The 27,709-nt window shown below is 40.5% G+C and overlaps 2 protein-coding genes across 4 annotated transcripts; one reads left to right on the top strand and one right to left on the bottom strand.

Annotated features, from left to right (window-relative positions):
- Positions 1 to 7: 7 nt before the first annotated feature.
- Positions 8 to 16,484, top strand: elovl1b (ELOVL fatty acid elongase 1b). 2 transcript variants are annotated; one of them, XM_020650039.3, is made up of 8 exons: positions 8 to 165; positions 13,155 to 13,254; positions 13,342 to 13,532; positions 14,134 to 14,214; positions 14,329 to 14,385; positions 14,471 to 14,576; positions 14,919 to 15,055; positions 15,730 to 16,484. In XM_020650039.3, the coding sequence occupies exons 2-8, from the start codon at positions 13,176 to 13,178 to the stop codon at positions 16,036 to 16,038; spliced, it is 960 nt and encodes a 319-aa protein (XP_020505695.1). In that variant the 5' UTR covers positions 8 to 165; positions 13,155 to 13,175; the 3' UTR covers positions 16,039 to 16,484. The 2 variants fall into 2 exon arrangements, with proteins under 2 accessions (XP_020505695.1, XP_020505694.1); XM_020650038.3 differs by lacking the exon at positions 8 to 165 and adding an exon at positions 9,480 to 9,667.
- Positions 16,485 to 17,183: 699 nt separating this feature from the next.
- Positions 17,184 to 27,633, bottom strand: zfyve9b (zinc finger, FYVE domain containing 9b). Of its 2 annotated transcripts, XM_020650060.2 has the most exons (16): positions 27,472 to 27,630; positions 25,197 to 26,008; positions 25,019 to 25,118; positions 24,730 to 24,932; positions 24,509 to 24,620; positions 23,625 to 23,747; positions 21,893 to 22,048; positions 21,484 to 21,708; positions 21,312 to 21,394; positions 21,074 to 21,178; positions 20,016 to 20,166; positions 19,288 to 19,368; positions 18,866 to 19,028; positions 18,522 to 18,627; positions 18,258 to 18,437; positions 17,184 to 17,892 (listed from the first exon to the last, which is right to left on the bottom strand). In XM_020650060.2, the coding sequence occupies exons 1-16, from the start codon at positions 27,533 to 27,535 to the stop codon at positions 17,731 to 17,733; spliced, it is 2,826 nt and encodes a 941-aa protein (XP_020505716.2). In that variant the 5' UTR covers positions 27,536 to 27,630; the 3' UTR covers positions 17,184 to 17,730. The 2 variants fall into 2 exon arrangements, 1 of the variants encoding a protein (XP_020505716.2); XR_010666541.1 differs by lacking the exons at positions 17,184 to 17,892; positions 18,258 to 18,437 and having other exon boundaries at positions 18,866 to 19,119; positions 27,472 to 27,633.
- Positions 27,634 to 27,709: the final 76 nt, after the last annotated feature.

Below are 27,709 nucleotides of genomic sequence, written 5' to 3'. Positions count from 1 at the left end.
GCGTAGACTGTAGAGAGATGACTCCACCTTTTTTCCAGTTGAACCGAAGGAAGGGCTGGGTCACAGCAAGAAAGATTTTAACGGAAAGAAAGAGGAAGCTGAGCAGAGAACTTCATTCATCAGAGTTCAGTAACTTGATAAGCCTGCTTTGGACCGTCTCTACAGGTTGGATTTATCTCTAATAACTGCTTTCTGACACGGTTTGCATGCGTTTGAACATAGGGCATTTTAGCTGGGTGAGACTTGTCGCTAATTTCAGGTGGGGGGACACTTGATGGAGGCGCGCGCAACATCCTATTCGCGCAGCGTCACATTTTACTTCAGGTGGCTTGATTAGTTGTTTCAAACTTGAGTAACTAAGACGTAGCTTTAAACACGTGATTTTGGCTTTGCATAATTTGCGTTTTTGTTGTTGTTGTTGTTGTTGTTCTGTCGTTGTTAAGTCGGGAGTCACCATTGACCTCGTGTCTGGTGTCATGTTGAAAATGTGTGATCCACTTCTCTTACCGGCTAGTTTAGCTACCGGGGCTATTGATGCTTTACCCGCTTCTCATAAGCCGCACCTGTGCTGCAGACAAAAGTGCCCATTGACAGCCGGACATCCTCCTTTACACTTGGTATCGTAACCTGTACGCAGCATATTTGAAGGTAAATGATAATGACAGCGTTCATGTTTTCTTTGTTGATTCTAGCTGTCATACATTTCAGGTCAAAGGAAGTAATGAGGATGACGTCTTAGTTAGCCTATGTCTATGTTTTAGCAGCAGGCTGTGAATTGGGCAACTATACTGTACTATTAAAGTACTTCCCAATAAGTTTAGCAAAACAAATGCATTTAATTAAAGTGTTTCTGGGACTTTATCTGAAAGAAGGGCATAGATGTTATAGTGCCATAACAGGTAATAAATGGCTCAACAATACTTTATTGAGGATTCTGTTATATTGTTTTATGCTGCCACATAAGTGAATGATGAGGAGTTTTTTTTTACTTTATGATTCTGAATAACTATTTAAGTAGGCTATAAACTATATGTCGAATCAAGTAATTACTTATATTATTGTATCCATTGTGCCACCATTACTGAATGTAATGGCATTATGTTTGTTTTTAAATTAAATCACTGTAGTAGAAAGCAGAAGCACTCCAACTACACCTCATTCGTGCACTAAGCAATGGTGGAAGCCTAATGCTAAGCCTGTATGTTTTTACCCCCACATGAAAGTGTTGTTTGACAACTAAACACGATTGAGATCATATGGTGGAAGCATTTTGTGCTTGTCATTTTTACTTTTTTGATGTTTTTATGGAAAAAGTGATAATGCTGAGAATGCTTGCAGCACCCTTATATTTCCAGCCGACACTAGTTTACACTCCCCCGTCAGGTGATGGTCCTCTATGGTGCATTATGGTCCGTTGACTTTGTGTGGACATGTAAACATTTGCTGTTACTAACAACTGCAGGATTGAGACAAGGAGCCTCAAGGCTAATGGCCCAGGTGTGTCTCTGATAGTAATGTAAACACTGAAGGGCCATTGTTTGCAGTAATGCTCCCCCTTGTAAAACAAACTAAGGTGATAACAAAGACTATAAAAGTATAGGGTACAGACAATGGATAAAACATGGGTTCATGTTTTTCTCAGGGAAACTGTTTAAGACTGAGGTTTGGGTGTCTATGCAACTGTTCTACAAACAGATGACCACAGTCCTCTCCTGTTAGTCACTGAGCAGTTACAGAGAAGTTATTTGCTAGTTTAAGGAATATTTAAGTCACACTATTCTCCCTTACAACATTCTCCCAACCAGTGTGGTGTTTGCATGTAAGGGGTTCCATGTCAACGCAAGGCAAGTTTATTTATGTAGCACATTTCAACAACAAGGCAATTCAAAGTGCTTCACACAAGACATCAAAGGCATCATGACAGAGGAAAGAAAAGAAACATTAAAATATAACATTAAAAAATAAAAAAAACACACACACCATGTAACATGTCAGCGACTCAGTGCACTGAAGCACAAAGAGCAATCCTGTCTTTTTTAAAACTCTTGGACAGTTTTAGATCCTGACTACCCAGGTTTTCATCAAATGTTCCTGAGGGTGTTTGAATAATGTTTGAAACACTTGCGCTTGCTGTAAGCAGCCATCTGGCAATCTGTTAAAACTGTCACAATTAACTTTGGATCTAAATGTTGTCAGTTGAGTTTCACCATGTTATGTTTTTACAGTAAATCAATGATTTGAAACCTTCAAGTCAGCCTCTGTCGCCAATAATGTTCAAGTGTATTTACATAACTATGACAACTCCGATCTAATTTGAACTTTTGTTGGTTAATGCATTAAAATTTCCCACAAGGATTGAAGTTGCTTTAAGTGACATCTACATGCATACAGCCTATACGTTTCATATGCTATGAGAGGTTACTGTTTAAACACCATTAGGAGCACACAGTTCAGACTTTTCCTACTCTATTTGACCAGATTACTCACTTGCTGATCTTTAAGGAGACAGTTTTGACAGTCTTTTTTTTTTTTTTCACTATGGGTGGATATGCTACCATACCTGACAATCTGCATTTTAAAGGTAAACATTGTAAGTTACATTTTAAGAGGTCACTGTTAACCATTACTGCTACTCTTGTGTTTTTAATTACTGCTCTTTCATCTGTGTAAATGTACTGTGCAACTTCGAACACAATCCCCCTAGGTCAAAGCCTTGTGGTTGACAGAACAGGTTAGTCTAGAGGAAGACATGAGAAGTTGTCTATTAACTGGCCCAAGCTTTACCTTGTCAAAAGCAGAAGTTGTGACGACATTGATTGGGGCCTTGCCAGAATTTACACATTAGCTAGACACTCTTGAACCCACGTGAACCAATGCAGTAGTAGTCTTTTGTTGCACTACAGAATGGGATTTAGTGTCATTTCTACCTTTTTGGATGTGCCTTTATAAAAAAAATTTAGTTGTCACTGGTTGTTTAATTTGAACAGGTTTACTTCATTGTTAGAAAGAATAACACATTTGATTGGAATAACATTGTTTAACTTGCTGTTGTCTTGCAAGAAGACAAAGTAAAGTCAGTTTATGGAGCCAGTGTTAGCATTGCATTGTTGTTACTTTATATTAGCCGCGGATGAGTGGTTGTTTATAGTAACCAGCATGCCTTGAATTACTTTTCCTGTGGATGATGTTTAGATTTGTAATTTCTGCTTGCTTGTCTGCATAGCCACGAAGAGAAGGACAGGGAGGTTCAGTATCTGACTATTTGTTCTTCTGAAGGGGTGCTGCATCAGTTATTGCATATTTAGACCAAAGGTTATATAGCAAAGAAAGCACTTTTCTTTTTTTTGGAACTGCTTAATGTTATATTTAATGACCTGGAGTATATTATTAAGTACAGATTTACTCACATGAAACATTTGCTTGAGTCTAAGAAGTGGATGTTTGTGTAATATTATTAGCATCGTTTGTAATCTTGACAGACATTGGGTGTGTCATTTCAGTCATAGTAAAGTCTTCCTCTTACGTAACCCCATCCTGCCTGTTAGCTCTGTTTTACGCTTTCCCCATTTATCCAGTGTGACGTTTTGATGTGTAGTTGTAGTGTGCTCTCCCATAAAGCGCACACACACGAGGCACACCATGGAGTGCAAGAAAAAAATATCAATGAGTGGAATTGATCTTGGCTTCTGCCGAGCAACTGAAGTGAAAAGTGAAGTTACAATTGAACAAGGAACTGAGCACAGTTAGAAAACAAATAGCCAAACTTAATCTGATACATTTCGGTTGTTTTAGGATTGTCTTGTAAAGGCTTGTGTTTTATCAGGATCCTCCTACATATCAATTATTTTTTCCTCTGTACTTTGTGTGTTTGTGGTTTGTGGAAATTCCTTTCCAAATGGAACTTGTCAGATCAAGTCAGAACTTGTACTTTTTCATGGCACCGTTAGGCATGGCTCAAAAATGTACGATCTGTGCCTTACAGTTAAGGGTGTTTAAGTTTGACACGTGGTTAAACCCTATTTATTCCTATGAACTCAAAACACATATATCTTTAAAAATTAATAAATACAAACAATGATATGACTAAAATGTATTTTTATTTTTAAGCCACAAGTTAATCTGGTTGATCTTGCTATCCTGAGGTTGATTTTAAATATCTTTTGCCGTTTACAGAACAGCTTGCGGCTTCCACTTTGACCTACATTACTGATCATAGATGTGTTGCATTGTCCTTGGCAAGAAATAGATATTCAAATCTTCTTGATAAACTTGTCCCTGGATGTTGTCTGAACAGTCAATTTTCTACCCTCTATGAGCTAAATGCATCATGGGTCCCTGATGGAGAGATGACGGCTCAACCAAAGTATAAAACTCAAATCAAACGTATCATCAAAGGAAAACAAATCGCGACACTGAATCAAGAATACATAATCATTTTTTTCTTTTTAGGTGGGAAACGTGTCACCTTTATAGTCTCTCATGCTCCCTGCACCTGTTGAGCTGCAGTCGTTTTTAGTCGTTTTGCCCCAGGTTGAGCTCATTTATAAGGATGCAAACCTCCATTGTTGTGTGTGGAAAGTTCCAGAAATCTGAGCCGTAGGTGGCTGAGGCCTTCAAAGGTGACCGAGAGAGAGGGAGGGGCTTAAACAGAATAGGACCAGTGTTAAGGTGCAAGTAGGGGTAATAACGCTCCCCCACCACCATCTTCACACTCACTCACACCCACCCTCACCTAAACACAAGGCAGGGAAGATGGTGTAAGCATGTCAATCCAGAGGCTAGTTCTGCTACATTCCTGTGGTGGCGAAGGGTAGTAAAGTTATTGCCACCTAAGGAATTTGTTGTCATGTTTATTTTCTTCAGTGGACATGCCAATGGATTTATCTTGCTCAGTTTGCGTTTCATTTCGTCAACTGTTTTCATTTTCTTCTCATATCACTAATCATGTGTTCATAGATTTGTTGTTTATATTAAAAAGTGTCTAATTGACTCTGACAAGGTATCAACACAGTTAAGAATGAATAATTTATGAAATGATTAATATATTATTATTGGTAATAAGCAGTACTATAAAGGGTTTGCCATTGTATTCAAAAAATCTGATTTTCACATAACGTCCATTAAGGTTTCTGAGAACTATGACAGATCTGATTCACATGTTGTAACAATTATAAAACAACTCATTTAAAGCTGTAAAATAACCAAGACAATGAGGACACTAATGGCCTAAAGCTCCTGCGGTGAGGAACTTTGGGTCTGTGTCGGTCTTTGCTGCCTTGTGGTTATCTCTTTCCTGTACGTGTTTATCTAGTGTTGTTTCTGCCCAAATATATTTCCCTGCTGATTTTAACAGTTAGGTGTATCACTAATTGAGAATATCTGCCATGAAAAATGTAAAACAAAAATATATGAACGCTCTTTCTTCAGCATGCTGTGAATAGTCTTGTCTGACACCTAGCCCTTGACAGCAGTTACAGACATGAAAGATGGAAATAATCAAACTGTTGCTGATTGTCCTGTTTGCTTTTATAGGAAATTGTCTTTTACCAAATATATAAAACTTTGATATTGCACCACATATATCTATCCTGCTGTTTTAGCCATGACTGTGTCTTAATTTTCATGTCCACAGAACCTACACAGTTCAGTACAGGACATGTTATATGTCACAGAGCACACCTACACATTAGACCATGTTTCACTGATCCAGTTTTTTTCATCCTATACTCAAAGTGCTTTCAGGTGAAGAGCTGCAGAACAGTTCAGATTGTATTAAGTTGTCCTTGTGTGGAATGACACCAGCTTGTGTTTGAATCTCATTTAAGCTCCTTTTCTATCATCACAGTTATGTCAGATAGTATATCTTGACAGAAATGGTCCTGAAGCTTCAGGTGACTGCTGACCTCAGGGCACAGGAAGAGCATGCTGACTCATGCCTTTTGTTCTGTCTTGACTTGAGTTTGTCATGCTGCTGGCTTGATTGGAATGTGTGCTACTTTTTTGGACTTGAGATTCGTATGCATTTAGCTGACATTATCTCGTTCCGCTTGCCATCCACTCTGTTTTCAGGTTCATGGTGCTGCTGTTCACGACTCTCACAAACTTGTTCTTAAAAGTTGAGAACGCAGAAAGAGCTATCAATAAATGCTTTAAAAATAACATAAGCTGACCAACAATGCTTTAACGGTGAACAATGCTTACACCACCATAACTTGAGATCTACCATTAGTCGTAAATATCTATTGATTTTAATTCAACTGGACTTGTTTATTTTTTAGATTAATTTGGGGGATGTTTTCATGCCTTTTATTAGAGAGACTGGATAGTGGATAGAGTCTGAAATCAGGGAGATAAAGAATGTGGAATGACATGCGGGAAAGGAGACAGAGGCTTGATTTGAATCTACATGGAACGCTAATTATTTACTTTTGAAGGTAATGCCCTGACAATAAAGTCTACAATACAAGAGCATTTAATATAATATAATATTTTCTTGCTCGTCTTTTAAAAAGAAAAGTCTAATGTTTTTACATGCAACAGCCAGTCCTGAGATTTGTGCCGTGATGAGGCCAAGGTGCAAAGTCGGACTCCTCACACTGGTGTGTGATATAAAGGTTGAAATACTGTGAGACTTGTGCTCACTGCCCACACATGCTTATGCATCTACACCTTCAAGCTCAATTGAATTAAACTGTCTGATCTTCAAAGGTAATTAAGAGTTTAGATGAACTGAGTATAATTAGGTTTTTGTGAGTCACGCCTGCTTTCAACTTTGAGCGAAGTCAGAGTGATAAAATGTACTGTCTGTAGCTGTTGTACATTTAATTTCAAGGTGGAGTGTAATTAATTGATTTATAAGGTACAAAGGGCAGATCCGTTTAGTTTGGCACTGTTCCTCGGAAAATAGGTGTATCAACTACAGTGTGTCTGGACTTTTAGATTTTTACCTCACCTTTGTACGTCTTTAAAGCTGTTTTCAAAACAAGCTCATAACTTGCAAATCATCATTTGTGACATAAGTATAGTGCAATGCTGTCTCATTGATCCTCCACTTATTTCTCCACTTAATTCTGTTTTCTTTCACTTTGTTATTCAAGGTCCTTGAAGGCTTTATGTGCGCTTAAATATAATAGAAATCAAGTACATCCTCTGAAAATAACTCTGTGAGTCATGACTGTCTACAATGGGTGTAACGCCAGAGTCCCACTGTCTGTGATGCTTTCCGAGTTTTCGGAGTCCTATCTTCAGTTTGTTTACATCGCCCGGACGGCTGGCCGACTCCTCCCCTCGCGAATAAAAGTTGTTTAATTGAGGGACTAGAGAAAAGAAGAATAACATACTGTACTCACTGCTTAACTGCGTTTCTAGATCATGGTCGTTTTGGGTAAATGTACATGCAGTGTGAAGATATGAGCATAGTAAAGATCGCTAACATTAGCATGCTAACACAGAAATGCACTGCGAGTTGATTTGGTTTCATGCTGGTGCTCAAGGGCGACATCTGCTGGATCAAAAAAATCGCATATAAAGCCTTTAAGAGACGGAAACATTGACTTTTGCTCCCTTTTTCTCCAGTACTCTAATTTTATAATGTCAAATACTTCACATTTACAGCCACGCTTGTAGTTTTTTTTTTTAATGACAGTCGCAATAATAATCACTTTGAGGAGTTAACGATATCAGCAGTTGTTTTGTAAACCACCATAATTGGCATTTCCTTTCCATCTCTGTTGTTGCTTTTGCTGCACAGCTCAAAGAGATGTTAAACCCGACGAGATGACTTCCATATTTTAGATGGCTTGTCAGCTGCTGTATACCCTTTTTGTAGAGTGCGTGATCTAGTGTTTGACTGTTGAGTTAGGGTATTTGGAGGAGGGGTTGAGCCCGAGTGCTACACCCCCTCCTGGGACAGAGTGACGGGTAAAACGAGCCTGGTCAAGAAGACTCAAAGCGACAGAAGATGTTTTTGAGAGTGACTGTCAAAGGCTGCCTGATGTTTATAATTTAAAATTTAAATTTGAACTATTATTTATTTAACTTTTGAAAGCAATCGCAGTCTGCTAGTTATTCCTGTTTGCATTTTACTTAATAGGATTTGATCATGAAGTCTATTTGATGTCTGTATTACTCAAGAGTAATGACAGCCTTGTAGATTGATTTACAAATTTGTGCCTTGACCTAAAAGAAATAAGAAGCTAATCCTGTTCAATAATTCGCATAAGTTCCTACAGGGTTTCCCCATGCATTCCTTTCTGTAGTGGCCATGTGCTGCTTAGGACTGAAATGATCCGTAGTCTCTAAATGCAACGCCCACTATAAAGTAACTAGATTGTTTTGATAGAACCCTGCATGTGTCAGCGAGTAAATGATTTCACAGTAGAGTGAGCCCTCCTTAAAATACATTTAGAAGAATTTTGAGCATTATCAAATGAGTCATGTCTTCCTGTTGCAGCAATCATCTTTTCTGCCAGTTAAATTTACTCTCCATCTCCATCTCTTAAGTAAACATCAACATTTATGGCTGCTTTTAATGCAGGTATCCCATTTTTCTCTTGAAGGCTATAAAGTGTGTGATGAGTTTATCCGCCTTTGAGAGCTCGTAGGGCGGATAGAAGTGTGTGGAAGACGGCCTCTGGCTGTAGCGGGAGTGTGTGATGAGTTTGTACTGTTGATCTCTGTAAGCAGAGCGGAGTGAGGAGGACGTTGAGAACATGCATAAAATGTCACTTCACTCCTTTTGTGGAAAATACGACCCGAGGAAACTTTTTATACAGGCAACACAGATAGACAGTGAACATCTACTTTTTCACATCAGATAACCGTTCACTTGTTAATGGGCGATTAAAAAAAACGATTTATACACGTAAAAAGTTACATATAGCCCCTTTAACTGCTCCTGACTTGTTTTCAGGCGTTTCAGCTGGAATAGTGATCGTCTTTCAGCAAAAGGAAAGACATTTTTCTTAATGGGTGTCGGCCGGGTAGAGAGCCAATAAATGTTTAACAATGGCCTCTTCATGACAACAGAGTGTCCACTGATTTCTCGCCCGCTCCTAGTGAATAATATTATCAGCCCACCCCTTAGAGAAAACTTAGAGAGGGACTCCACAGTTATGTGCATGTGTGTGTGTGTTTCAGTGGATTGTGGGTGTAGCCAGGAGAGTAAAAAGGGGGGGAGCTGCAGCTTGTTTAAAGTGAGGGCGGCGGTCGAAAGGGAGCTAGGCTCATTTAGACTTTTAGGATTTTTTTTTTTTTTGTGTGTGTGGGTTGAAATTGGGGCCATGTCTCTGTCACCTCAGTTGTACTCTGACTCTCGCACCCGCTCGCTCGCTCACACACACTGCTCGCTTGCTTCCTTGCTCGCTCTCTCTCTCTCTTCCCCCCCCCCCTCTCCTTCTGTGAGCTGATTATTCATCTGTGTGAGTCAGGGAGGGCGGGGATTTGGAACACTACAGTACCAGTCACACTTTGTCAGTTTACTTTCTCATTCCCCATCTCTCTCTCTCCCTCTGTCTCCCTCTCTGCTCTGCTGCTTTTTCCTTTTGCTGCTGCCCCAAGCCCTTCCTGCCTGCCTTCCCATATAATACACAGAGGCTTTGCCAAGTTGTGGAAGAGGAATCCACATTGGCATTTGATGATTTAAGGGGGAATTTTTAGTGTGGAGAAGGTAAGTTGCTCGATCTTAAGTAGAAGGTGAACTAACTTTTGTGGAGTTAGTTAGTTAGTTTTTGTTGTTGTATTTCCTCAGGGAATGTTTCTGTTCTTATGCTCTTTGAGAAACTCATGCTACTCTGTATGAAGTATCCTCCGTAGAAAGGACTCTTGATACAGAGTGTTTGACTAACGGGTCCCTGGCTTCTCCTAATTATTTTTCCCTTTGCTCTAGTTTGTTCATCATTAACTTTTGCCTCGTGAGTGTGAGTTCCCTTTTTTCTTCAATCCCTGTGATTCATTGACACGGCACTCACAGGAAATGTTTCCCTTTCCTTTTTAAAAATCTTTTTGGTTGATGTTTACCAGCCTCTCTTTCAGTATTTCCTCAAATTGAATGGGCGTTCATGGTGGGAAAATAGAAGAGGGAAAAGTGTTTCAGTAGAAATGTTAGTGAAGTCACAAGAATGGACTGATGTAGGTAACTTCTGTAACTCTTTAGCGGGGAACACTTGTTGAGTATGGTTAGACTGGCGTTCTCAACGGTCATATGTGTACAGCTTAATTGCTTCGTTCTTTCATGGGAATAATATGGCAGCAGATACATTTGGACCCCTCACACAATCATGAGAAAGTTGCTGTTCTCTTGTGAAATTGCTTTGAGTTTTGCTGAAGCTGATATAGCGCAACAAAGAGATACATTTATACAAGGGTCATAAATGTGTGATAATACATAAACCTTTAATTTGGTTAAGATTAGAAGCAGACAGACGTCCCCACAGTGTTTGAGGACCGATAACCAGATGGAAAAAACGGTAAAGAAGTGTCAGAGCAGTGAGGTTTTGTGTAAAGGGGTTTTCTCCAAGTTTAAAGCGGGGTTTGTGGTCGACTCAACTGGACTGGAGGTGGATTCATTTTAATTTCTCTGTGGACTCCTACAGTCATCTGGGACTGAGGATTAACAGATATATTGTTTATTTTTTCTCCATAGTAATGACATGATCATAAGACTATCCCCTGACTCGCACAATGAATTTTATTATTGCTCAATATTCGCAAAAAAGTGAGTCACATGTTGTATGTTTCATACAGAAGTCTGAACACAAAACTGGGAGATATAAAGGGCCTTTGTTTAAAAAATAAATATTGTATTCATGAATAATCACATTTGCAATGTTACTGTGTATTCAACATATTATATGTAGGACTCAATAAAGTATTGTCAACAAATTGAATATTCCAAATGATGTTACAAACTTCTCGTAGCTATTGGAAGTTGTTGAATTACCAAAATGATTGAGAATTGGACTTGGATACACTCCTTTAAATTGATATTACCAACTAAAGTCAAGTTATGTGATGTGGTCAAACTGCCACCACACAATGCAAGGCCACTGTGTTATAATACCTGGGATATTACCACTAACATGATCAGGTAATCCTCTGATCCATTTAACTGTTCAGCATTTTTCCTCAGAACAAGACTCTTCACCAAAGACATGATGATGATACTCTTGTTGAATTGTGAGGCGCCTGCCCAAATGCCTCATCGGCGGTTCAAAAACCACGTTGGCTTTTTTCGTAAGACTTCATTGAAATGTATCTGATCTGTTATACAGCACCATTTGCACTCTGGGTGATAACACTGCGGCCTGCAAGAAGACTAAACTTAAGTTTTAAGCTTGTTTGTATTTCACCATGTCTGCGGAAGGAAGTGAGTTAGTACTGCCGAGAGCAGCTGTCACAAATTGGTGTGGAATGCTGAACTTGATCACCTGGAAGTTTAAAAAGATCGACCAGAAAAGATACAGTGGTGTTGACACGACCTTGTGGGTAACCATGGGGGAAACTCAAGCAAGCTGTAGGAGATATCTGTCTGCAAAGGGTAGAAGAATATCTACTTTGAGATAAAATCAGTTCTCATTGTAGACCTGTGTCTCAGAGTCCATTTGAACTTGGAGACAATGCATACACAAAATAATAAGAACACTTTTCCATAAAAGTAAAAGTTAATATGGGTCAATTTGTTTTTCCTTCTTTTCTTTAATTTTAAAGAGTTTAAAACAAGCAGATCAGGGGTTTACTTGTTTGGTTGTGGAATGTTGGCTACACATTTTGTTTTGCTTTTGTATTACAATGATGTAAGATACAGGGTTGTTTATGCATTGGCTTGGCAAGTATTCAGTGATGCCATTGCAGACAGAAAATACCTTCGAAACATGGGTTCCATACCTTATGTACTGAAGTATTATATCCTGTGTGACATCCTGTGATAAGAGGCATACAATTTGATTTTTACAACTTTGAACTGAAATTTAACTCATTAAGTAAAACGCATATCTTCCTTTATGATATAGATATTCTGCGTAGCACCTTGGCGAACTCCACTCCTTCCTGCCCTTCATTCCTCAGCAAGAAATGCTTTAAATTATATTGGCTTAAGGAGGGCTGTTCTTTAGCCCTCAGGCGATGAAAACTCACAACGTTGCAGATCATACAGTAAACAATAGCTGCCTCTGGGACTAGTGTTGTGTTAGAGACCGCACCCTGCATGTCCTCTACTTTGTCAATACACTTTACAGCAAACAGTTAATATGAAAGGCCTTTGTAGACACAAAAATGCAGATCTGAAAACCATGGCAACATTCCAGTGTGCATGCTACAAGTCGTGGCACCTCCCACTGATAAACATTTCTCACCTCGACCAATTAGTACAAGAACTAGTTTGTACAGTATTGGAGTGACACTGGAAATAAAAAATGTGGTTGCCACACAACATGAAGGAATACATTTCTTTGTTGTTCCTCCACCATGACTTTTTTGAAGGCCGGGGGGTGTAACGGGCACACTTTTGGTGTTATGTCTTGTAAAGTAGTGTGCTGTCTCACTGTGGGATAAGGGATTCCCTCCCAGTTTGCTTTAGCACCTCCTCTCTGATATCAGGCCATGCCTGATGAGTGGTTGGAGCTGAGGCAAAGCATCTTGGGATTTTTGTTGGGAGTGTTTGTTTGGTAAGGGACGAGCCGCTCTCTCACGGTAATTGCATTTCAATCCTGCTGAATAGGGAAATGTCTCAATTTCTCCTCCCTGGTTGACCAGATCACCAGATAGTCCCAAGCGATGAATGCGACATTTGTTTTTCTATTTTTCTTTACTGAATGTTGTCATGTAATCCAGTCTTGTAGCTGAAAACTCTTTCTTTTATGTCAGTTTTTGGAAACATCAACCTCTTGGAAAAGCCATCCACTTTGATCAAACATAGGGTGTTATAAAATGAATATGCATACACACGGATGTGGGAGAACAGTCCTTTTCACACATCTGAGAAGACAAAGTCTGAATAAGAAATCTATTTTCAGCAAAATATGAACCGCTCAAATTCTTGTTTTCTGGAATTGAGAGCTATTAGACTTTTTGAATTACTGTCATTGGATTGATGGAAGGTTTGCTGCTGTGTGATGAAGCCACACTAACTTGCTTGTTGGGTTGTTTTCTTTTCCCAGATACTTGGTTAACAATCCAAGATGGCAAACATAGTCCGGGAGATCAAAGAGATTGGCTCCCATGCCGTGGATATCTATGACTTCCTCTTGGCAGGGATGGGTAAGTGACACTCCTGACTTAATGTAAAGAGATCACTCCATATTTTTGGTCATTGTTTTAATTTCTTCTCTCCTTCTGGTTCTGTAGATAAACGGGTGACGCAGTATCCACTGATGCACAATCCTTTTCCAATGTCTGCAATATTAATAGGCTACCTTTTCTTTGTACTGTACCTCGGACCTTCCATAATGGCCAAACGCAAGGCCTTTCAGCTTAAGGAAGCCATGATAGCATACAACTTAATGCTAGTGGCATTGTCAGTGTTCATCGTCTACGAAGTAAGACCCCGTCATATCAAGTTACATTTGTAATGTACTTTTCATGCAGTGCATATTGAAGGCAGGGTTGGTAATTTTGGAAAACTAGCATGATTTTGAAAGTAGCATTCCCTCAGTGCTGTGTCTGCACCCACCCCCTCCCCTCTGTGCTCCCTCAACGCCCCTCACTTACATGCACAAGCGCCATTGGTCCAGAAGCGGACCCCAGCTCATGCTTTGAGTGTGGGCTCGTGCATGCATAGGGTAGAGAACGAGCAGGGAGACAGAGAGGCGTGATTGGTTCATCAGATTGGGACCTCGTGGCAGACATTGGTCAAAGTTTTTACAGGCTTACAACTGCTACAGATGAAATTTTCTTTGTTCCTTTTCCAGAGAACGCGAGTTATTAATGTCTGTCAGAACCTAAAGACTATTTTAACCAAAATCTTCAAAAGTGTATCTGGAGAAAATTACCAACCCTGCCTTTAACAACAGGCATAGCTTAATGTGTGTAGTTTTAGTGACATTTATAATGGGAGGACAACTTGTTCTGCTGTTACATGTGACTTACGTGAATACAATGTGACGTCCAAAAGTGAATAGACAAAATTTTGTCGTTTAGTTTTTGATGTCTGGATGGGCCACAACGTATACCTGGCGATGTGATCCAGTTGATACGTCTGACAGCCCTGAAGCACTACGAGTAAGTCCGCATGTCGCATACATTTTCCTGATTAACATGAAATGATTGCTGTGCTTTTGTTGGAAACTTCACTTCTCCTTTTAACTCAAGTCTCTTTTTAATTCTCCTGACCAGATGGTCCGAGTAGCCTGGCTCTTCTGGTTCTCCAAGATTATTGAGCTCATGGACACGGTAAGTGGAGTATATTTTTACAGGATTTGTGTTCAATTTTGGTCATTGACTGTGCTGTAAGTGTTCAATATCCTTGTACTCTCAGGTCTTCTTTGTGCTGAGGAAAAAGCACGGCCAGATCACGTTCCTGCACATCTTCCACCACTCATTCATGCCCTGGACCTGGTGGTGGGGAATTTGCCTCGCTCCTGGTGAGTAAACATCATGTCTTCAGTCATGACTTCACAAAGAGAAGAACATGATACATTTCGGAACAGTTCCAGGTAGAGAGTGTAAGTGTTGTCTACCTGTCTTTATTGAGCATCAATATTAATTTAAAAAAAGGTTTGAATATCATTTTATGCTGCAATGAAATAGAATAATAATAATTCACACACTCTGAACTTGTGTAACACTTAATTCAGTGTAGTCATGAGAAAATAATCAAAATACTTTCTCTTGGTAAAACCTATAGCCTTCATAATCTACATGTTTCTTTAAGGTCCTTGACACATTGATCTGACTCTGCCTAATATTATTGATGATTTCCTCAGGTGGAATGGGATCTTTCCATGCCATGGTGAACTCAACCGTCCACATCATCATGTATTTCTACTACGGCCTTTCTGCTGCTGGACCACGCTTCCAGAAGTTTTTGTGGTGGAAGAAATACATGACTGCCATTCAGCTGGTTCGTACACTCCATGTGTTATTGTTTTCTTTATTTTGCCAGGATCGATATGTTACTCTGACAAAGCGTTTAAAACGTGTACTTCATAACATTGGAGAGAGCTGTCCCACCCGCCCCCCTCCTTAATCGATGTGTAAGAGGTTAGCCAGCTCTACTTTGTTGCGTTCTAACCTCTCTCCATTTCTCGAAAAAAGGAAGCATCTCCAATATTTATCCTAGTTTTACCACGTTTCTGGTCCTGGAGCTTATTAGAAAAATGCTGAGGCTTTTTAGGTCAGGCACAATTAGTGAACAAGGTTGCTTTGCTGTGGGGGGTTGCTTAAAACCTTCTCTGGTCAAAAAAAATACAGACCTTCAAACTTAGGAGGACATACTGGCTGCTGCACTGTTGTCAGAGAAGCCCGCACTTTGTTTCCTTAATGCCTTTATGATATAGTAAGGTCGTTTTCTGATTTCATTCAGTAGATATCTTGCATATTTCTCCTTTCAAGATAAACTCACATGTTGGAGCTTGATTGCAGTTTTTTCACAGCCTTGCTCTGTGATTTAAACACCTCTTACCAGAGGGTTTTGTGAATGCAGATGTTAATGGTTCTGCTATAAAAGCAGTAAGACAAATTCATCTACATGTATTTATAGTATGCATTGGCTGACTTTTGATTTCTTCCCACCAGACCCAGTTTGTCCTGATTTCCCTTCACGCCACCCAGTACTACTTCATGGACAGCTGCAACTACCAGTTCCCTACGATCCTCACCCTCATCTGGATTTATGGAACCTTCTTCTTCTTCCTCTTCTCCAACTTCTGGTTCCAGGCTTACGTGAAGGGTAAGCGCCTGCCTAAACAGGATGTGAAGTCGTGTCAGAACGGCACAGCGGTCTACACCAACGACAAACACCTTGAGAACAACAACAGCGCCACCAACGGCTCAGCTCGCCACGAGAACGGCAGCGCTCACACTGGCAAGATGAAGAAGGCGTAGAATATCTGGAAGGAAACGCCCAAGAAGTGTGACCCAGTGAAGCTGTTAAACCTACTACCCATTCCAAAGATTATTATATGCAAAACATGGGGGAATTAGATGGTCGATGACTTCCGCAGTTAGGGGTCCTGCATTTGGTTGCTTTGTTTATTCCTCTGAGTTGGGGAACCATGAACAGAACACAATGTATGAAGAGGAGATGTTTAGCCCTGAATGTTATCTTCACTGATGTTCCACACGAACTCCTAGTTCAGTATACATTACGCAACACATTTAATTGACCGTCATGGCCCTCTAACCCCCCTGTCGACAGATGACCGAAAATAAAACCTGAACATACTTTTTGTAAATAGTTTTACAGCAAACAACTAATTGTATTAGTATGCTTTAGACTCTAAATTTTGTTCACTTGTTTTTAAAATGCCAATAAATTCAATTTTAAATGATCTTGTAAATGTTGTGTGTATGTATCTACAGTGCCTACTGTGTGTGCAAGTTGCAGCTTTAGTTATGTAGTTGTCGGGGGAAGACTGAAATTGTGCTGTGTTGCAACAAAAGAGGTAAAGTATTTGCATTGCTTGCCTGTGCCTTGTGTCTTTGTCATCCAAAGTATGCGGAGCAAGTAGGAGGTAAACAAGAGCCCCATTCTGCTTTGTTTGAAAAGATTCATCGTGAGAGGCAGAGAGAGCGCATCCTGCAGACTGGATCTACGCCTTCACGACTCCTACCATTCACCCTGGTTCATTAGGGTCAGAAATGAGCTGATGTTTTCATCAGTACTCTATCAAAAAGTATTCTTTCATTCCGTCTGTATATGGTTGAAGGATTTCTAAACACCTGATGCAGTTTTAATATGATAACTGCTGAAGCCAAACTAGAACAGAACATAAGAGTTGGGAATGTCTGCTTAAAATGAGGTGTAAACAGTCGTAGATGTATTACAAGCCATAAATGAAACTTAAAATGCAATAGCCAAATAAATTGTGAGCACGACTCCTCCATTAGCGACCATAAGAACACATTTCTGCATAAAAATCACCTCAAGTTTTAAGTAAAATGATATGTGTGTTTATAAATAAACATAGTAGTACTCAAAGCTGTGCTTGGTTAGATGTTGCACCCAGTTTTGATGAACAGGACATTGATCGTTAGTCATTGTTGCAAGTTTAATTCCAGGCTGACATAACATTTCACGAGCAATCTTTTAAAATAGATTCCAGTAAGAAAACATTCTTTAGGCATTCATTCAGTGTGCATCAAATTGCTACAGATCTACTACGTAAAGGACTTTAAGTCATTCTCTTTTTCTCTTTGCATTAAGGTTGTGGGGCTGAATCCAGCACCCATATTAAAGGTTATTTCTTCATGGGCATGTGTATTGAACAATGAATGATATGAAGCTACAAAGTTGCTACTACTGTACAATGCTGTACCCTGATCTGATGTGTCCTAGGTGGCATGCGTACCCAGATTGTCTACTGCAGGGCAGTGTGAGATCAGAGAACCACAAAGAGCCAGACCCCTTCTCTCTACTTGTGAATGGGTGTGATGGATGCAGACCATAGATGTAGTCTGGTTCGCCCTTTGAATGCTTTTATCGACCCTGAAACTGAACTTGCAGTACTTGATGGAGAGTGCCAGAGTCAGATTTGTGGTCAGGGTTAGAGAGATGAAATACATGTGTTCTGCGCTCTAAGTGATGTTCTCCAGGATGTAAAAGATAAACTCCATCACTATAGGCTCGTCACCTCTCTTGCGACCCCTGCTGTGTATGACGGGGATGAGCACGCTATCCAGGGCGTTGAGGTACTGAGCTGGGAGGGGCTGCCCATTGCTGCCTGCCACAAATCCCACCTGGAATTACAAAGAAACCACTAATTACTTTATATGGAGTCACACCCAGGAACTTGTTGGTAAACGTTATGTGTAATTTGGACTCATATTTCAGATCCACCAATTTCCTGTTGTCATTTCTATTGAACAACATTATACTGAAAAATGGCAGACACTACACTCTGCCTTTTGGATAGACTTTTCAATATGAAAGATAAAAATGTACTTCTTAACAGATTGGCTCTCTTAGCTCACTTTTCATTTAATTTTTGGGCAGAATTCATAATTTCATTCATAATAATACATCTGATATCTTGATATATGGGTCACTCTGTGTTGATGTGATTCAGATCACTATTAACCAAACACCAAACTTCTTTTCTGACCTCTTGAGATTCAAAAGCGACGCGCAGCCCCAATTTAGCCATCCCGTCCTCTTTCAGCAGTTTGAGGTGTGGACACAGCGCCAGGCAAAACGCCCGGGCAATCCGCTCCGTTAAGCGGTTGTGCTCTGCAGAGTCGAATGCATCTCCTTTGGGATGATCTGCTCTCTGCAGAAAGAACACCTTCACAAAACATACATAGAAACGTAAAGGGAGGAGGACTCAAATAGATTTGTGTTGATATTATAAGAAGATGGTAATATGTACTTCAGTCCAGCGGATGATCTTTCCGTTTTCTTTATACTCAGACTTCTGGAACATCTTTATACTGCTGATGGACTCCATGGATTTGCCATCGATGGGGCTTATAACTCTGAGGTAAACAATTCCACATGTCCATGCAATGCATATAAATCACGAATAAAACAAGAATTCTAAAGCAGTTTGCATAATGTTTTTGTTTATGTTAGATTCCAGTGTTTTGGAGTGATTGTACTAATGGTAGGATCATGTAAGGGTTCAAATACATTATATTGTTCTCCTTGTGCTCAAAAGCTTCTTTTTTTTTAAACTGCAACATTGACATCAAACAGGTGAACGGGCAAACTCACCCCTTATTTACAGTGCATTTCTCCTCCACCCACTGTACACAAACAAGCTCCTGGCTGTCTGATTGGTCAAGCCGCCCACAGGTGACGGTGTAGTCTTTCCTCTCCCGGAGTGACCGACGGAGCTCCGCCATGGTTTCCACAGTGATCTGAACCATGAGCCCATCTGGGGAAAGGGGGCAGCGATACAGGAGAAACACACACACACACACACACACTCACATGCATCAACATGTACACACGCCTAGACAAACAGTCTGTTAAAATGTACACAGACACACACATAAAAAGATCAACACATTCTGAATAAACCAGTTATGAAGCAACGCGGTTAACATGCACGACTTAAAAGTAAACAATTAATTTCCTGCAAGAGGGCAGGAAAAGTTATGGTGAACCTGCCTCGCTCTGCATGGTCATCCTACCTTCAACAATGCTGGACTTGGCAAGGTATCCTGCAGACGCTTTCAGTGCACTACTGAATATAAAGAAGCATGATCCAGTCACTGTGAGAAAGGAAGAAAAGAAACCTTTAGAGACAAACTGTCGTTCTGGCATCTAGTGCCATCTAGTGTTGTACTAGAGAAAGTGACTATGTTTGAGCCAGGTGGCAACTTCAACTCTCTTTCCTTCTTTTAAATTGGGTCTTGTTAAAATACATTGAGTGCCATGTTTTAGTCAAGGATTTCATTACTTATGGCTACATCAAATCACAACTTTAACAGCGTTTATACAAAAGTCTTTGTTCCATCGTGCAAAATACATGTAATGGTTAATAAATACAATTTCATGGTTATGTACAAACTAGGCAGCTTGCGTGGTTTAAGTGCTTGAAATGTGCTACAAAAACATAATTAATTTCCTGTTTGTTTGTATAGGGACAAGTATGGAGCTAGTAAACCGCTGTCAACTTGCTACACACTGCAGCATTTATAGCCTAATACAATGAAATGGGATGAAGGATTACCATTTTTAGATTAATAGAATTGGTTGATGCATGTAAAAAAAATAGGCTTCTAATGACAAATAGGGCAAAGTATAGCCTTTATATTTGAAGTTAGTACTCATAGTAAAAATGAGACCATATTCTTCAGTCAGGAACTCAGTCCAGATTCTGGTGTCTTACATTCATCACAGTATCCTTATGGCCCACCTTTGCGTGGCTGATTGTGGATGCTGATGGCTTGTGTCTGATACTGGCCATCTTCTCCTTGCACACAGATGAGGTGGGAGTCTGCAGTCTCGTTGAAGCACGCCCCGATGGCCAGCACATGCTCATTGGACTTATTCAAAGCCTTCATTAGCTAATATGAAACATGTGGGCAGAGAGAAAAGGAAGATGATTAATAAAAAATAAAAATTAAAACCTGCAAATAAAGGTCCTATTTAGAGTTCTCAGAAGTTTGATTTGACACGTGTGGCCATGAGGTGAAGTACAGGAAGCAGTCTATTGCTTTCTATATTTACGTAGGCCAGCTAGCATCTAAGGCTAAAACAGTGAAGTGAGCAGTTGTATTAAGTTATGTTACTCTATGTTACTCCGACACAGACCAATATTTCTTTTTTCACAATTAGTATGGATCCCATTAGTTGGTAAATAATTAAAGAAGCTAGCCAGCTAAAATATCCATTGGCAAGAGGCATTTCAAGGTTGGCTAGCTAGCTGTAAATTAGATAGGCCTACATGGGATGGAGTGGGAATTGATAATTGTGCACTATTTGCTAATAAGTAAATCACAAGTAAGCCAACTCACCAGCTAGATCATCAGATTAGTCTGGATGAATTAAGTGATGGAATCGCTCAAACAGTATTTTACTAATTCAGCCTGCTTGACTTAATTGCTGAGAGAGCTAATTTTAGCAAACCAAACAAAAAAAGTTTTGCAAATCCATTTAGGGCCCTGCAGAAGTTGATCCTAGTTAAACCTGTAGTCCATTGCGTTCCTGTTTGGCCATACAGACTTCAGAGGATAAAACGTTTTGGGGAATATTGTTTTGGCATGTCTGCTGTCGGTAAAAAAAGAATGGATATTTCTAAGCTAATATCAGCTTGTGTTGTTGCACACTGCTGGCTCTGTGAGTGAGCTGAGAAGAGGCAAGGTTAAGAAATCAGACATAATATCCTTTGGTTAGGTAACAAAGAAAAAAGGGAAAGGTTAATACAATGTGATAATTACTTCTAATTGTACCTTTGGGTATGAAAGGGCTAACCTCATTATACCCAGTTGTGGGTATCTTTATGCAGGTCCTCTGAGCTTCCAGATCCACAGTGAGTCCTGGCACCATTGGAAGGCTGTAACGGTAATTCCTAAAGTCCTGAAACAGGATAGGAGGGCCGTCATTTCACATAATTTAGGGAAGTTTTGATAAATGCTATGGCACATTTCTTCTGTGTAAATGGGAAAATTGGATTTTGTGATCAAAAACTGCCACAAACTGTCAAACTCACAACTAGCAGTCTCATTATGGTGTGGCCTATTTCCCCAAACAAAGGTTTCCTTAAGCGCACGCTGTACAGGGGACACGGGTAAACTGGGGGAAAAAAAGAAAGTGAATCACTGATGAGGAACCCTGTACAGTAGCAATACAGATGCAGCTTTTCATTTAAGTGTCTGACTTACATCTGTATTCGGCCCCCAATCTTAACACGAGGCGCACAGGAAAGGCTTTGGCCCATGCTACCTCTGCCCTATGGACCAGCAGGCCAAAGAGGAAGGGCTGGTTTGGCAGAGGTAGACCTTGAAGGGACTGCAAAGTGGAGCGAACATACAAGAAGCCTGCATGCTCCTGGCTTCCCAGGAAACTACTACCAAACAAGGACAGCGACAGGTGTTTCACAACTTTTCCTAAGTAAACACAGAGGAAATGACAGGATTATTACATATCACTTAGAGGGAGGTGAAGGTGGGCTGTTTTCTATAAGTGGGTATATTTTCATCTGATACACAACTTATTGAAGTTGGCTTTAAGTAAGCATCTAATCGTATGTGTCTGTGTGCATGTGGGTGTGTGTGTTTGTGCGGCTCTGACCTGTGAGTGTGTCCCTGTACAGCTGGATGAAGTGGCTGAAAATGTCTTTGGGGAAGCTTTTCTCTTCAGGTAAGCACTGCAGCAGCACCACCACCTCCACCTGGCCCACAGCATGCATTCCCTTTGTCGTCACACACCAGCATTTCCTGTTCACATCTGTCACACAATCATTGCATTTAACCTCAGTGATTCACAACGTTGTATAGTTTTATTCAATTTGAACTGAAGGGACAACACTTAGTCGTCCCTTTGTGAAGAGTTACTAATGTTTGTGTTATCGGTTTTGTTTGTCCCTTCTGTCCCTCCTCTCTAGAGATTTGTCAAGTGTGTGCACCTTGCTGTGATTGAAGTGCTTCTGAACATTACAGACAGAATAAAGTGCTCAAAAAGATGCTCATCACATGAAGGACTGCTGGCCTTGCTGCCTCTTAGAGTTTTGTGTTTTGTGTTGCTGTTCTTTTTTACTTCGTGACTTCGCGTAAAATAGTGTCGGGTAATCATGGCTGTTTGTATGTCTTCATTTTGATAAGTTCAATGGGTGTGGTTGGTTGTATTATCCAGTACTGGACATGCTTATGATATCACCTAAAAGACAGGACCGCAAACAGCGAGTACATCAGTCTTTGGGCCAATTGGATAACATAATTTATTAGCCCTTTTTTAAGAAAATCATAAATCAAACTTTTTCCATCATGGATTCATTGTAGCTGCCACTGGCAACTACTGTATCAGAGCTGTGAAGAAGTGATTTCAAGTAAATTAGCCCAGACAACAATCAATTATAATGTGGTGCTGGCATATCAGAAGTCAGACTTGAAAAATGTGTGTAAATAATTGCCAATATTATACTTTTTTACTTACGTTAAAAAAAGGAAGCAAGATTCAATTTCAAGTGGTAGAACTAGAAGTGTCACACATGGTTGAGGTTGTTTTGACGTTTAACATTATTTTTATTACCATGAAAAGAAAATATATGTACTGTCTTGGCAGACAACATGATGACAACAATACAATAGTTGTATTGAAAAGGATCAACCACAGAAGCATCTAGTACGACCTGAGATTGACATAGCAGTCCAGTTTGTCCAGATGAATGTTTCATGGTTACTCATTCAAAAAGTTATAGCACAGGACAAGATTAATGTTCATGTTTGCAACTTAAATAGATAAGGAATTCAAAGTTTGTGATTAGTTTTGTTTTGTGCAGTGATCTGCATTCTGTACGCTGTGATGATCTTCCCATGATACAATACTTTAAGGACAGAAACAAAATCTAAATATTGTATGAAAAGAAGGTCTCCTCCAATTGTATCAGATTAACAGAAAACTAAACCTAAAAACCTTGAAAGCAAAGGAAAGTTTTCACTTTATTTTATAGATTTTGGAAATATAGCAAGAGACAGTTGATTTACAGTGCAGTGATATCTGCAATATCAGACCAAAAAATGCAATTACATTTAAATGTATATTTAAAGAGAATATGAATTCATAAAAGACTTGAGCAGTCTGGGGAAATGAATGTATGAGCAGCGTAAAATATAAAAGCAGTAAATCAGCTTATTTTTTCAAAATGTTTTGAGGCAGTGCTTATTCATTCACAGGTTCACAGCAAGACTATATTTGAATGTTACTGTATTATATATTATATATGTACATTTTTTATGTATTGTATCAAGGATATACAGTTTTCTTAAGTTCCTAGAATATATATTTTTTTAAAACAGAAACTTACAGTTGACCAGCTTGACCATTGCAAGTAGGTTGGCATTGAGAACAAACACCAGGGGCTTGGGCCGGCCACTCTCCAGCTCCTGGATAAGCAACATCTCAGATGGCTGCTCCTCCACAGTGTAATCTGAGGGGGAGCAAAAAAAAAACTGGATCAAATTTTCTTATTCACCAGAAACATTAAGTATCACTTATTATGTGCAGTAACACAAAGGGACATGGACTTTTAAGTAGCAAGAAGTCAAATGTAAAACTCCCTGTCCACAAGCTATGGGTTCAAGCTATGGGTTCATAGCTTGTATATTTAAAGACAAATGGGGAATATCTAAGTACATCTGCTGATTTCCTTTATAGTGAACAATAAGTGTATGGTGTTGTAAGTAAATCTGAGAATAGGATCAAACCCATCAATGGGATGCAGACAGAGGACTATACATTCTTTAGATTATTTTGGTTTTAATCATGGATATTTTATCAGGTACCTTCAAGGAATCCCCATGCTCAACAAAGATAGGATAAAAATCTAAAAAACATACAAGTCTTCCAGCAGGAGCCACTAATTAACCTATGTTTTAAGAACTGACTAGGCTAAATGTAGTAATTTGTTTTTGTTATTCAGCTATATTTTTTAATTGCTGCTGCAACATCAGTTTGAGACTTCAGTTTCTTTCTCCTTATGTCACCACTAAATTCACTAAAACATCAAACATCCTAATTTCCCCTGAACCTTGTAATTCATAATTTGCTGGAATTTCTTCTTTGTCTTGCATCGTTAAAGCATATTACAAGGTCAGAAAACACCAACATCTGCACTAACAGGAACAAAGTATAAAGATAGTAAGTTTGCTTAATCTTTGAAAACCAATCCGGTGTTCGAACGTGCCTTACCTCCTTTGACCCCTGTGGAGGTGAGGATTGGCGGCAAGCCATTCAGGGGGATGAGGTTGACAGAGCTGCTCACTAAAGCTGTGGTGCCCCAGCCGTATGGACCACACGCCTCCTAGAGGAAGAGCGAGCCGATATTTTAGAGATGCATAGAAACCCCGAGGTATAGTTAGTTTTTATTCCCACTCTACTTATGTTCTCTGTTATGTTTTGGCTGATCCTACATTGATATTAGTCCCACGTGGCCTTGAGGCTCTCCTGAGCTGCGGTGAACTAACAGGACTTCTGACTGCCCCCCCCAGCGCTCGTCTCATTAGTGGAGAAAACGTAGGTCCTCTGGTCGGTGTGGTCGGAGCAGACTCTGACTGCTTACTTGGGAGGATGTCATCTGCAAACCACACCTTTCTTTTCCCCCTTGGGGGTGTACCTGAGGAGAACATGTCAGAGTCATGCATAGGAATTTTAACTAGAGAAAAGAAAACTTGAAAAGTAATAATAATAATTGTTGCTTACTTCTGATGAGAGCTGAGTAACAGGAAACACAAACTCGTCCCTCCTTTCCATCGAGATGTAAGAGTCTGAACTTCAGGTTGGAGCAAACTGCGCAGAAAACCTGTAAACACACAAACATATGATACCTCATGTCAACTACAATTAATCAAACAATTTTTACATTAAATGTTTACCTTACCTTCCCACATGCACGGCAGTGGTGCCTCCTCTTGGTAAACGTAAACTTGACTCCACACTTCATGCAGACCTCTGCCTGAGAATCAGGGATCCACACAGGAGCCACCTCCCCGAGCAAGGTGCCTCGATCTTTGGACAGAATGCCAACAGGGCTGGACTGTAACTCGTTGTCAGGATCCACAGGGGAGGCAGCACAGTCCCCCATTGCTCCCTCATCACCAGTGTTGCTATCCGTCTCATCTTCTCCCTCAGATTTGATCATCCTAAACTGACCCTGCAGCTCCTTGGACCTCCTGCCGAGCGTCTCCTCCTGAGAGAGAGCAGAGGATGCTGTGGTCACCTCTGAGCTGCAGGACTGCTCTTGCTGCTCCAGCCTGCTCTCTTCCAGCTCCTTCTCCTCGATCACAGAGTCCTCCTTAGACGGGAGAACTTGAGGCTTTCTCTTCTTCTCCTTCTCCTTCTCCTCCACATCTTCTTCTGGCCATGCAGCTTCCGCAGGACTCAGCACCAAGGGACAGGAAGGCTCCCCGAAACAGCTCTCACCCCATGTGGAGATGGAGGTCACAGTGCAGCTGCCTTCCTCTAGCTGGGAGGGAGACGCAGTGTTGGCAAGATGTTCTGATGGTTTCTGCTCACATGTCCCAAAGCTGCTTCTCACTGGTGCATCTGATGGGGTCTTCGAGGGAGACTCTGGTTGTATTTGGCCACATCCCAACCCTGGTTTGGATACGTCCCCATCTTTCAGCACCAGCAGGCACGGTCTGTTCAACCAGTGGTGCTTGGTGTCCTGAAGAGACGGATTGTCTCCTTCATCTGCTCCGCACAAAGTACATGCATGCTCATTAATAATGACTCATTAGGTGGGAAGGCTGCACTTTCATATGTGCAAAGTGGTCATTTAGCAATTTGTGATCATTGATTAAATGATCCTGAACATAACTTCCCATCATCCCTTGAAGCAGTATTAGCTCTCAGGTGCCCTTGAGATGTGTGTCTGAGCAGGTCTGAGAACAAATAGGCTATAGAAAAGAGGAGGAGGTTTGCTGGACCAAATGAATGAAAAACCAATAGCAGTTGTAAAGGCAATTGGCAGCACATGAATCTTGTTTGCTAGAAAGAAGCTCGATACTGGTTCTGTGTTTAATTGGCTCTGTATATTGAGTGTTCATACATTAACAGGAGGATTTTGTTTCCCAGCTGTTCCATTGCTGGTAGCATTACCTTTTGATATATCAGACCCAATACTAGGCTATAAAACACATGCCTGGTGATTAAAAGCATTACATAGGCCTATTTGAGTCTGGACCTAAGTTATCCAATTAGGCTGAATTCTAAATATAAATATCATCTCATTAGAGCCAACTATAAATGAATGTGTGCTTCAATGAAATCAGATATTCATTCATAATCCAATCATTTCATTTCATTATGTAGGAATTTATCAAAAAACAGTTTTAACAACCCTCCCCTTTTCATGAGTTACGTAATAACCATCACTTGTTCATTACCAGCGCGGGAAGCAAGGCGAGTTCATGTGTCCTACGTGTGTTCATTGGGCTGTAGCACCCATAGCACCCAGTGATTTATGAGTAGATACGACTTAAACAAGCAGCAGAAATCTTACAGTAGCCAAACCAGTGCGTTCTAGTGGTAATGTTTTGCTGCAATGGTCGTGTGGTCTGGCACACAATTAAAATGAATATTTGATGAATAACATCAAGTACATTCGAAAAAAAAAAAAACAAGCTAAATAACTAATCGTCCTGCCAAAACTGCAATGCAGCTCCATCACAGAAACCATTAACAGATAAAGGCGGGTCGTGTTGTTTTACTGCGGGCGACAGAGCAAAGCTTCCCAACAACGGCGGAGGGGCTGCACCGATCTTGGGCTGACAGGAGGGATCGCTTCCCGGGATGGTGACGCATGCAACACACGTGCAAATGTTTAATCCGCTCGAAGGCACCGAGGCCGGCAGCAATGCGACACTCTGTCCGCATCCAGTTACATCAGACCAAATGGGACACTTGACTGATGCGATGTGTTTACTGTCCGATAACAGCGCGTGCAATGTGCGCAGTTGTCTCTTCACACATGACGTGCGCAATACACACTCACACACGTTCATAGATACGGGTTATACGCGCGGCGAAGTGCTGTATCAGCTGTTCTCTGTACCAAAAACATACGTGCAGTATCATCATCCTGAAACACACAGGCAATGCATGCAGGTGGTAAAGCATCCCCCCCCCCGCCTCCCTCCCAATGCAATTCTCACCCTCAGTTATCGCTGCCAAAAGGCTTTCATTCTCGTCATCCCGCGAAGAGAAGAACTTCAGCATTTTATCCGGTTACATCTGAGTGCAGGAGGAAACTGTTCCAAGCAGCAGTGCTTTCCTGAGGAGGATAGGATGATTTCGCCTCTCCAGCCCCTCTCCCCGTGATCTCCCCCTCCTCCCCTGTGTGTCTCTCTGCAGCTCTTTGAAGAAACTCAAGAGGTGTGCAGAAACGTCCCT

Source organism: Labrus bergylta, chromosome 6 (assembly GCF_963930695.1).
Source record: "Labrus bergylta chromosome 6, fLabBer1.1, whole genome shotgun sequence".
Classification (NCBI taxonomy): Eukaryota; Metazoa; Chordata; class Actinopteri; order Labriformes; family Labridae; genus Labrus; species Labrus bergylta.
The sequence above is the reverse complement of the archived record's forward strand: the minus strand, read 5'-3'. Positions and strand labels throughout refer to the sequence as shown.